The following is a 12412-nucleotide window of genomic DNA, read 5'->3' on the forward strand; positions in this document are numbered from 1 at the left end:
TGGGACCCAATTAAAACAATAATTATGGGCAAGATCCAAAAAACTGCCCCAGTTTCAATTTTGAAACTCAAACAGCATTAAGCACTCGAGATAATAAGGCTAATTGAAGTTCGATATACGTCTGCTGGACTAGTAGAGAAGTGTACTAAGATGTACCTGACACAACATTTTAGTGCTCTGTGTACATGGACCCCTAAATCACTTTGGATCTCCACTGTTCCTAGCTTTTCACCATTTCAAAAATACTCAGATCTATCCTTTTTTGATCCAAAATGGATGATCTCACACTTACCCCTGCGTTCAAATCCATCTGCCGCAGTTTTGCCGGCTCACTTAATCGATCAATGTCTCTTTGTAATTTTATGTTCCCATCTACACTACTTACAATGCCACTTATCTTTGTGTCATTGGCAAACTTGAATATACGGCTCTCTATTGTGTTATTAAGTCATTAATAAATATCATGAATCGTTGAGGCCTCAGCACAGACCCTTGTGGGACGCCACTAGTCGCTTCCATCCAATTCGAGTACATACCCATTATCCCTGCTCTAAGTCTTCTACCGCCTAACCAATCTCCTAACCAGGTCAATAATTTGCCTTCAATTCCATGAGCTTCAATTTGAATTAACAGTCTCTTATGTGGTACCTTATCAAAAGCCTTCTGGAAGTCCATATAAACGACATCCATAGACATTCCCCTCTGTACTACTTTAGTTACTTCATCGGAACATTCAATTAGGTTCGTTAGACATGACCTACCCTTTACAAATCCATGTTGGTTCTCTCTAATCAGATCAAATTTCTCTAAGTTCTCAGGCACACTGTCCTTAATTATAGATTCCAATTACTTCCCCACTATAGATGTTAGACTAACAGATTTATAATTAACTGCTTTCTCTCTCATCTTTCTTCAAAAATGGAATTACATTTGCAATTTCCCAAACTAAAGGGACAATTTCTGAATCAAGAGCTGTGGAAAGTTTTGGCTAAAGCATCTGGAATTTCATCATCGACTTCCTTCAAAACCCTGGGGTGGATCCATCAGCTCCTGGGGATTTGTCAGATTTCCCATTAATTTTTCTAACACTATTTTCTTCCTTATCTTAACTCTACTGAGTTCCAGTCCTTGATTCATTATTAATTTCCCTGGAATGTCAGGTATATTATCCTCTTCCTCCGCTGTGCAGATTGACACAAAATAATTATTCAACAAGACTGCCATTTCCATATTTTCATTTGGAATATTACCCACATCTGTTTTTAAAGAGCCCACATTACTCTTGATTACCCTTTTTCTTTTAATATAATTGTAAAACGTTTCGTGTTAATCTTGATATCCCTCGCAGGTTTCTTTTCATATTCCCTTTTGCAGCTCTAACTACCTTTTTTGTCTTCCTTTGCTGTTCTTTAGATGCCCCACCCCACCCCACACCTGCTCCCACTGCTGCCAAACTTCAAAACCAGTGCAGCCATACTGTCACTCCTCCCAGTATTGTCAGAATCTGGACCGACCTCCTCTGCCCACTGTTCCCAAGCCCAATACACCATCCAACTAATATTAGTGCCAGACCCCAGAACTACCTCCTAATGCTACTGAAGCCCAGCAACCCCTATAACTACTCCAGAATCCCACAACCCAGTCCCCAGTACTGCTGAAACAATGGATGCTCGGCTTTCAAATAGGTAAGAGATACAAATCGAATACACAGGTAAAGGAACATATAATAATATTCAAAGCCACTGAGTTACTGTCTCCATGGAAAGATAGACAGAGTTGTGCAACACAATCCCTAAAGCACCAGTAAAAATTCCAGAAAAACATACAATAAAAATCAAATTTAATCTTATTCGGTCACCAGTGACTGATAATATAATTATTCATTACAAGGTATAACTCCCTCTTATTGTCAAATAGTCTATCACCTGACTCGCTGCGGAAAGCTGCTAATTAATAGATAATCTTCAGGGGTAGAAAATCCTTAGAAAGTGTCAAATTCTGCCGGGAATTTCCTCCGGCGGAGCGGGAGAAGTCCCGAGGAAATTTTCAGTCTCCTCTGTTCTTACCTGCGCGTAGAATTGAGGAGTCGGTCTTTCAACCGGAGTAGAATTAACTTTCCAAGTAACAGGCAGCAGGATTTTTACATCTGAAAAATAAACTTGCTGTTTGGTAGCTCTGTACAGGTAGGAGGAGGCTTCAGTCACCATTTCCTGAAAGCAACCACAGGTTTAATATCAATACCTCGCTGCATTTTAATCAAATGGTGAAGGGAAAAGGATACAATATATTCCTGTAACTCCCCTCACCAAATCCTAAATTCAGAACAATAAAATACAACGGAAGGAACATACAATGCCACAAAGCAGCGGCTATTAGATCTCTTCAGACAGCAAATCAATACCTCACCTGAATGTTTTCAATGAGCTTGTCATTCTGTTCGATGCCAGGGTTAATAGCAATAACTATGTCTCTATATCCATTGTTCACCAACTTTACACTGGAACAGTTTTTAGTGCAAGCACACAGAAGACAGCCGAGCACTAAGCCAAAGGTTTTTTGGAGCACCATCGTTGCACTCAGGCTTTGGTCTGCTCAAGAATGCTTCCTGCAGGTTAAATAATACATGAGCCTGTGACGCCCACATCCCGATAATTAATTATAAAAAAATTAATGGAGGGATGTACTTGTACGAAGAAAAGGGGTGTGAAATTGGAGCAGAACTTCCAGCTTGTTCCAAATGCTCAGAGTTTGCAAAGCTTAAAATGACCGTGAGTTGGATCAGAAACAGATCTGAAACTACCAGAATGGTTAGAAAACATGAATACATTCCTGGAATAAATCCTACTAAAAGGCTTTGGGAGGCCCTTGTTTGAGGGACAAATTGAGTCAAATGGGGTCAACTTAATTTGTGACTTCAGTCCCATCAAATTCAATGTCCTGCTTACCAAGGCTTAAACACCCCAGGCAGATTGATAATCAGAAGGATGCCAGCAAACACATATCTTCCTACACTCACATAGTCTACATACCAACAATGCATGGAGTAACAATGTGGACAAGTGTTTACGGGCTTAGGTTATCATTCTATTTTGATACCTGGGAAAAAAACCCAGCCAACTGGCTCCTGCCCTGCAAAACAAACTTACTTTGGCTTAAAGTGGTGACGCAGCAGATTTTCTCCCTCTTACAATAACAACTTGCATTTATCTCGTGTCTTTCACGTAGTAAAGTGCCCCAAGGTGCTTCACAGGAGTGAATATCAAACAAAATTTGACACCGAGCCACATAAGGAGATATTAGGACTGGTGACTAAAAGCCTAGACAAAGAGGTAGGTTTTAAGGAGCGTTTTAAAGGAGGAGAGAGAGGTAGAGAGGCAGAGAAGTTTAAGGAGGGAATTCCAGAGTCTAGGGCCTAGGCAGCTGGAGGCACGTCCGCCAATAGTGGAGCAATTAAAAATGGGGATGTGCAAGAGGCAAGAATTGGAGGATCTCAAAGGGTTTTAGGGCTGGAGGAGGTTACAGAGATAGGGAGAGGTGAGGCTATGGAAGGATTTGAAAACAAGGATGAGAATTTTAAAATCGAGGTGTTCCCGGACCCGGAGCCAGTGTAGGTCAATGAGCATAGGGGTGTTGGGTGAATGGGACTTGGTGCGAGATGGATACGGGCAGCAGAGCTTTGGATGAGCTCAAGTTTATGGAGTATGGAAGATGGGTGGCCGGCCAGCAGAGAATGCAATTATTTTAGAACCACGGTTTCTTGTCAACAAGATGTGTTTTGATACCAGTTTCAGTTATGTATTGGATAGCTCGTGTCCGAATAAGTGAAAAATATACTGTGCATGGAGCAGAACCTTGCATGATTCAAGTTGCCTTATTCAGGCAACCAGCTGAAATTCTGGGAATTGTTGAGCTTGATTCCATTGTGACCTGTGTCCTTCTCCACCAATTGATAAATTTTTCTCTTCGTCTGAATAAACTGATTAATCGTATACGTCTGTGTTGAGCACTTCATTCAGATTTGTTGACAGAGCAGGAATTTAAGGTCTGTGCTAAAAGAATTGGACCACCAGATGTGACACTTAGTTACAGATGCACAAAAGTCGTCTTCTTATAAAAGGAAACTAAAAGCCAGTTATTGACCTGGAAACTGAAATTAACAAGTAGTAACAGCTGCCCTCCGATTGACTTATAAGCAGCTACAATTACCTTGATTTGCCCATTTAGAACGTGGCCTGAAAGGCACAGGTCAGGTTAATAACTAAACAATGACAACTCGATTCCAAAGCCAACACTACTTGTAAACCATCAGCTCGTAGTCCAAATTGTCCCCTCCCTAAATAATCACTGAATTTCATCTATTTCAAGAGGTTGTTTTACCTACCCCATTCTTTGGAGGTGGCCCACCATTATGAATCTGCCAATTAATCTTTGCCGTTTATGTTCAGAGAAGCAATGACTTCTATGCAACTAGATAATTATTTGTTTCTTGAGGTTCTCAAACTCACTCTTGCATCGAAGCGACCTGGTTTTGGGTGCAAGTTAACACAGAAGTGACAGTGTCACTCAGGAGACTACTGAGCGCACTAAAGCCCTGAATTGAGGCAGGAAGAAAATTTTCTTGAATGATTTCGTTCTCACAGACTCCACTACTATTATTCAGATGAATCTCGCCTTATGCCTGATAAAGGCGGGCGTGCTGCTCGCCCATTTACAAGCCCACCTGAGTATTGCATCAGGTGGGCCTTGGCCGTCAATGGGGTGGCCGTGGAGCCCCTTCTCCAATTTTCAACTGTGGGACGCTTGTTTTTCTCAGGACAGAAACAGGCGGCCGGCAGTTGAAATTCTCCCTCGATGTGTTTTCCCAGAGCACATAGTGACCAGAGGAACTCGAAGCTCATTGATTCTGACAAGTCAATGTCGGGCTGAAATTTTAACTTTTCTTTACCTGTATAAATTGGTTAATAACATCAACTCCCCAGGTTAAAGTTAAGGTGTGAAATTCCTTATCATATAGCTGTAAATATTACTGTTCAATGGTACCATTGATTGAGTTTGACCCTCAGATTGTTTTATAACATTATCTGCAAATCACCATCATTTGCACAATCTGATAACCTAGATCCTCCCACAGGTGAATACATTTGGGAAAGTGAATGGCAGCTGGAACATTTTTTATGGTGGCATATTCCATGGTGTTGGAGATACTGCCAGTTCAAAGATTCTTCTCAGTCCACACCATGCATTCCCTGACCCTGGATTATTGCTTGTTTTACAACGCCTCTCCACTTCACCATTGAAGGCAGACCCTTCAGCCATTACGCCCCAAGTTCTGGAATTCTCTTTCAAAACCATTTTTCCCAGCTACCCCTCTGTCTGCCTTCGAAAGGCTGCTCAATAGTTTATCTCTTTCACCGTGCCTTTATTCCTAAATCCCTTCACTCGCTGCTTGATGTATATCTCTCCCTCCTATAGAACATTGTGAGGTGTATGTTTTCTTAAACGAGGAGCACCACATAAACACTGTTTATTGCTCTGTAAATTATGATACTGGTTAGACCCCCAGCTTTGGGACCCAATTAAAACAATAATTATGGGCAAGTTTCCAAAAAACTGCCCCAGTTCCAATTTTGAAACTCAAACAGCATTAAGCACTCGAGATAATAAGGCTCATTGAAGTTCAATATAAGTCCGCTGGACTAGCACAGAAGTTTACTAAGATGTACCTGACATGACATTTTAGTGATCTGTGTATATGGACCCCAAAATCTCTTTGGATCTCCACTGTTCCTAGCTTTTCACCATTTAAAAAATACTCAGATCTATCCTTTTCTGATCCAAAATGGATGATCTCACACTTACCTGCGTTCAAATCCATCTGCCGCAGTTTTGCCCATTCACTTAATCTATCAATGTATCTTTGTAATTTTATGTTCCCATCTACACTACTTACTATGCCACTTATCTGTGTCCTCAGGCAAATGTTTCAAGATCTCCTTGAAGCCTACGCATAAATGCGTAGGCTTCAAGGAGATCTTGAAACATTTGCCTGAGGAAGGAGAAAATCTCCGAAAGCTTGTGAATTTAAAATAAAATTGCTGGACTATAACTTGGTGTTGTAAAATTGTTTACAATTGTCAACCCCAGTCCATCACCGGCATCTCCACATCATGACTTATCTGTGTGGCATTGGGAAACTTGAATATATGGCTCTCTATTGTGTTATCTAAGTCATTAACAAATATAATGAATAGTTGAGGCCCCAGTACAGAACCTTGTGGGAAGCTATTACTCGCTTCCTTCCAATTCGAGTACATACCCATTATCCCTGCTCTAAGTCTTCTACCACCTAACCAATCTTCTAACCAGGTCATTAAGTTGCCTTCAATTCCATGAGCTTCAATTTTAGCTAACAGTTTCTTTCGTGGAACCTTATCAAATGCCTTCTGGAAGTCCATATAAACGACATCCATAGCTATGCCCCTGTGTACTACTTTAGTGATTTCCTCAAAAAATTCAATTAGGTTCATTAGACATGACCGACCCTTTACAAATCCATGTTGGTTCTCTCTAATCAGATCAAATTTCTCTAAGTTTTCAGTCACACTGTCCTTAATTATAGATTCCAATAACTTCCCCACTACAGATGTTAGACTAACAGATTTATAATATCCTACTTTCTCTCTCTCACCTTTCTTAAAAAATGGAATTACATGTGCAATTTCCCAATCTAAAGGGACAATTTCTGAATCAAGAGAGCTTAGGAAAGTTAAGGCTAAAGCATCTGGAATTTCATCATCTACTTCCTTTAAAACCCTGGGGTGGAAACCATCAGGTCCTGGGGATTTGTCAGATTTGTCATTATTTTTTCTAATTCTATTTTCTTCCTTATCTTAACTCGACTGAGTTCCAGTCCTTGATTCATTATTAGTTTCCCTGGAATGTCAGGTATATTATCCTCTTCCTCCACTGTGCAGATTGACACAAAATAATTATTCAACAGGACTGCCATTTCCTTATTTTCATTTGGAATATTTCCCGCATCTGTTTTTAAAGAGCCCACATTACTCTTGACTACCCTTTTTCTTCTAACATAATTGTAAAAACTTGTGTTAATCTTGATATCCCTCGCAAGTTTCTTTTCATATTCTCTTTTGCAGCTGTAACTGCCTTTTGTGTCTTCCTTTGCTGTTCTATATCACTCTCCCAGTCCCTTGGATCTACACTATTCTTTGCACTTTTATATACTCTTTGCTTTATTTTTATGTTATCTCTCATCTCTTTTGTAGACCATGGATATTTTATTTGGTAAGTAGAGCTCTTGCCCTTTGGGGTATATACTGGCCCTGCATTAAGCTAAATTTTTTTTTGAACACCTCCCACTGTTCTTCTGTAGTTTTACCCCAATAATAGTTTTGACCAGGTGCTGTCGACAGTCTTTGTCTCATCACCTTAAAGTTAGTCTTACCAAAATCGAGATTCTTAGTAACTTGTGTTAAGTTTCTCCATTTTAAACCTAACATTGAATTCAATCTTATTATGATCACTGTTAGATAAATGTTCCCTTACTGTTAGATTATTAACTAAGTCTGGCTCATTACTCAATACTAAATCTAGTATGGCCTGCTCTCTTGTTGGTTCCAGAACATATTGCTCCAGAAAACTATCTTGAATGCACTCTAGAAATTCACTACCTTTCTGACTTGAGCCACTCTGCTCTTCCCAATCTATATGAAAATTAAAGTCTACCATTAAAACAACTCAACTACACCTTTTCAGGCAGTGCATTCTAGATCACAACAATTCGCTGTGTAAAAATATTTTTGCTCATTGTCGCCTCTGGTTCTTTTGCCAAGCACTTTAAATCTGTGTCTTCTGGTTACCGACCCTTCTGCCACTGGAAACAGTTTCTTCTTATTTACATTATCAAAACCGTTCATGATTTTGAACACCTCTATCAAATCTTCCCTTAACCTTCTCTGTTCTAAGGAGAACAACCCCAACTACTCCAGTCTCTCCACATAACTGAAACCCCTCATCCCTGGTACCATTCTAGAAAATCTCTTCTGCACCCTCTCTAAGGCCTTCACATCCTTCCCAAAGTGTGGTGCCCAGAATTAAACACAATACTCCAGCTGAGGCCTAACCAGTGATTTATAAAGGTTTAGCATAACTTCCTTCTTTTATACCCTATGCCTCTATTAATAAAGTCCAGGATCCCATATGTTTTTTTAACAGCCTTCTCAATTTTCCTGCCACCTTCAAAGATTTTTGTATGTGCACCCCCAGGTCTCTCTGTTCCTGCACTCCCTTTAATTTTGAACAATTTAGTTTATATTGCCCCTCTTCATTCTTCCTACCAAAATGCATCACTTCACACTTCTCTGCATTAAATTTCATCTGCCTTGTGTCTGCCCAACTCACTAGTCTTCTACGTCCTCCTGAAGTCTGTTACTATATGCTCCACATTGTTGACGACATTTCTGAGTTCCGCGTCATCTGCAAACTTGGAAATTATACCCTCTATACCCAAGTCCATGTGATTAATATATATCAAAAAGACCAGTGGTCCTAATACCGACCCTTGGGAAACACCACTGTATATTTCCTTCCAGTCTGAAAGACAACCGTTCACCACTATTCTCTGCTTTCTGTCCCAAGCCAATTTTGTATCCATGCAGCCACTGTCCCTTTAATGCCATCGTCTTTAATTTTAATAACAAGTCTATTATGTTGTACTTTATCAAAAGCTTTTTCAAAGTCCATATATACAACATCAACAGCACTACCCTTATCAATCCTTTCCATTACTTCATCAAGGAACTCAATCAATTTAGTCAAACATGAATTACTTTCTAAAAATCTGTGCTGACTTTCATCTATTACTTTTCCAAGTGCCAATTAATTTTGTCCCTCATTATTGTCTTTAAAAGTTTCACCACCACCGACAGGCTGACTGGCCTGTAATTGCCGGGTTTATCACTCTCCTCTTTTTTGAACAGGGGTGTAACATTTGCAATCCTCCAGTCCTCCGGCACCGTCCCCATATCTAAGGAGGATTGGAAGATTGTGCCCAGAGTCTCCATAACTTCCACCCTTACTTCCCTCAGTAACGTAAGGTGCATCCCAGCTGGACAGGGTAACTTTTCTACTTTGAGTACTGCCAATCTTTTAACTAACTCGTCTTTATCTATTTTTATCCTATCCAATATCGCTACTATCTCTTCATCCTTTACTGCTATATCTTAGTTAAGAGCAGATTTTATCTACAAATAGAATCTATTTTATGACTGCCAAAAACATTTTTGCTTCAAAACATGTTTGATCTGGAAAAACACCATTAACCGCTGACATTGCAGATATACAATTGTATATATGCAATGCCTTTATTGCAACTGAATTTAAAATTGCAGATGAAATTGCTATTGCACACATCCATGGATTAGAGTTCAGGTCCTGTGCAAGTATGTGCTTGATTTAAAAACAGAAAATGCTGGAAATACTCAGCAGGTCTGGCAGCATCTGTGAAGAGAGAAACAGAAATAAAGTTTCAGTTCGATAACCTCTCCATAGATGTTGCCTGACCTGCTGAGTATTTTCAGCATTTTCTGTTTTTATTTCAGATTTCCAGCATCCGCAGTATTTTGCTTTTGAATTATGTGATTGATTGTCTGAAATTGATCCTTTAATGAAATCCAGGGCAATCATTTGCTTTGACGTGGATAAAGAGGTTCACTCTTGTGCACCCCTGCTCCTCCTGGCCCCACAAGTAAAGTCAAAAAAAGAAAAAGGACATCTTTTTGGGCCTCTTCTGGCCCTGACTCCTCTTCCCATAGATGGTTTGAACAGATTAATTGATGCATTTACTGGAATATCTTCCAGATCTTGTGATACCAGTGGGGTTCTGCAAGACTCAGTACTAGGTCCCTTGCTTTTTGTGGTACATATTAATGATTTGGACTTCAATGTGGGGGCTTGATCAAGAAGTTTGCAGATGATACAAAAATTGGCCATGTTGTTGATAGTGAGGAAGAAAGCTGCAGACTGCAGGAAGACATCAATGGACAGGTCATAGGAACATAGGAACTGTAGTAGGCCATTCAGCCCCTCGTGCCTGCTCCGCCATTTGATAAGATCATGGCTGATCTGTGATCTAACTCCATATACCTGCCTTTGGCCTATATTCCATAATACCTTTGGTTGCCAAAAAGCTCAGATTTAAATTTAGCAATTGAGCTAGTATCAATTGCCGTTTGCGGAAGAGAATTCCAAACTTCTACCACCCTTTGTGTGTAGAAATGTTTTCTAATCTCGCTCCTGAAAGGTCTGGCTCTAATTTTTAGACTCTGTCCCCTACTCCTAAAATCTCCAACCAGCGGAAATAGTTTCTCTCTATCCACCCTATCTGTTCCCCTTAATATCTTAGAAACTTCGATCAGATTACCCCTTAACCTTCGAAACTCAAGAGAATACAACCCTAATTTGTGCAATCTCTCCTCGTAACTTAACCCTTGAAGTCCGGCTAATATGTCCTTCCGAAGGTGCGGTGCCCAGAACTGCTCACAGTGCTCCAGGTGCGGTCTAAACAGGGTTTTGTATAGCTGCAGCATAACTTCTGCCCCCTTGTACTTCATTCCTCTAGATATAAAGGCCAACATTCCATTTGCCTTCCTGATTATTTTCTGCACCTGTTCATGACACTTCAATGATCGATGGATCTGAACCCCTAAGTCCCTTTGGACATCCACTGTTTTTAACTTTTTACCATTTAGAATGTACCCTGTTCTATCCTTTTTTGATCCAAAGTGGATGACCTCACATTTGTCTACATTGAATTCCATATGCCACAATTTTGCCCATTCACCTAATCTATCAATATCGCTTTGTAATTTTATGTTTTCATCTACACTGCTTACAATGCCACCAATCTTTGTGTCATCAGCAAACTTAGATATGAGACTTTCTGTGCCTTCATCTAAGTCGTTAATAAATATTGTGAATAATTGAGGCCCCAAGACCGATCCCTGCGGGACTCCACTAGTCACATCCTGCCAATGTGAGTACCTTCCCATTATCCCTATTCGCTGTCGCCTTTCGCTCAGCCAACTTCCTAACCAAGTCCGTATTTTTCCCTCAATTTCATGGGCTTCTATCTTAGCTAACAGTCTCTTATGTGAGACCTTATCAAATGCCTTCTGGAAGTCCATATAAATAACATCCATTGACATTCCCCTGTCCACTACTTTAGTCACCTCTTCCAAAAATTCAATCAGGTTTGTCAGGCACGACCTACCTTTCACAAATCCATGCTGGCTCTCTCTGATTAACTGAAAATTCTCGAGGTGTTCAGTCACCCTATCCTTAATTATAGACTCCAGCATTTTCCCCACAACAGATGTTCGGCTAACTGGTCTATAATTCCCCGGTTTCCCTCTCTCTCCTTTCTTAAAAAGCGGAGTGACATGTGCAATTTTCCAATCCAGAGGGACAGTTCCTAAATCTAGAGAACTTTGAAAGATTATCGTTAGGGCATCCGCAATGTGCTCACCTACTTCCTTTAAAACCCTGGGATGGAAACCATCTGGTCCTGGGGATTTGTCACTCTTTCGTGCTATTATTTTCTTCATTACTGTTGCTTTACTTATGTTAATTTTATCGCGTCCCTGTCCCTGATTCAATATAAGTTTTCTTGGGATTTCCGGCATGCTATCCTCTTTTTCGACTGTAAATACTGACGCAAAGTAATTGTTCAACATGTCCACCATTTCCCATTGTCAATGACAATAACCCCACTTTCAGTTTTTAAGGGGCTAACATTGCTCCTGACCACCCTCTTTTTCCTAATATAACTATAAAAGTTCTTCGTATTGGTTTTGATATTCCTTGCAACTTTCTTTTCATACTCTCTTTTTGCAGCCCTTACTATCTGTTTTGTGACCTATAAGGTCTCTGTTGGCTGCTTACCTCTCGTTATATTCCCCTTTATCATTGAAGTGATTTCATCTCTAATCTCAGGCAAGTGGAATTCAATCCAGAGAAGTGTGAAGTATGAGGAAGAAAAAGGGTGGCTAAGGCAAACGTAGGTCCCTTAGAGGATGAGACCGGGAAATTAATGGTGGGAAACATGGAGGTGGCAAAAATGCTGAACAAATATTTTGTTTCAGTCCTTACGGTAGAGGACACTAAGAATATCCCAACACTGGACAAACAGGGGGCTCGAGGGGGGGAGGAGCTAAATACGATTAAAATCACTAAGGAATTGGTACTCAGTAAATTAATGGGACTCATGGTGGATAAATCCCCTGGACCTGATGGCTTACATCCTAGGATCTTGAGGGAAGTGGCAGTAGGGATTGTGGATGCTTTGGTAATAATTTTCCAAAATTCTCTGGACTCGGCAAAGGTCCTGGCAGAT

The 12412-nt window shown here is 40.3% G+C and overlaps 1 protein-coding gene across 2 annotated transcripts in view; it reads right to left on the minus strand.

Annotated features, from left to right (window-relative positions):
- Positions 1 to 12412, minus strand: part of LOC137325130 (calcium-activated chloride channel regulator 1-like) — a 71995-nt gene that overhangs the window by 27266 nt on the left and 32317 nt on the right. The window contains exons 1-2 of one of the 2 annotated variants that reach the window (XM_067989872.1): positions 2407 to 2907; positions 2067 to 2210 (exon numbers count right to left, since the gene is read on the minus strand). In XM_067989872.1, coding sequence (XP_067845973.1) covers positions 2067 to 2210; positions 2407 to 2568 — 306 coding nt within the window. In that variant the 5' untranslated portion in view covers positions 2569 to 2907. Of the gene's footprint in view, positions 1 to 2066; positions 2211 to 2406; positions 2908 to 12412 lie in introns of those variants that run through there. The other variant, XM_067989874.1, reaches the window with a different exon arrangement.

The sequence above is a fragment of the Heptranchias perlo genome, chromosome 9 (assembly GCF_035084215.1).
Source record: "Heptranchias perlo isolate sHepPer1 chromosome 9, sHepPer1.hap1, whole genome shotgun sequence".
Lineage (NCBI taxonomy): Eukaryota > Metazoa > Chordata > Chondrichthyes > Hexanchiformes > Hexanchidae > Heptranchias > Heptranchias perlo.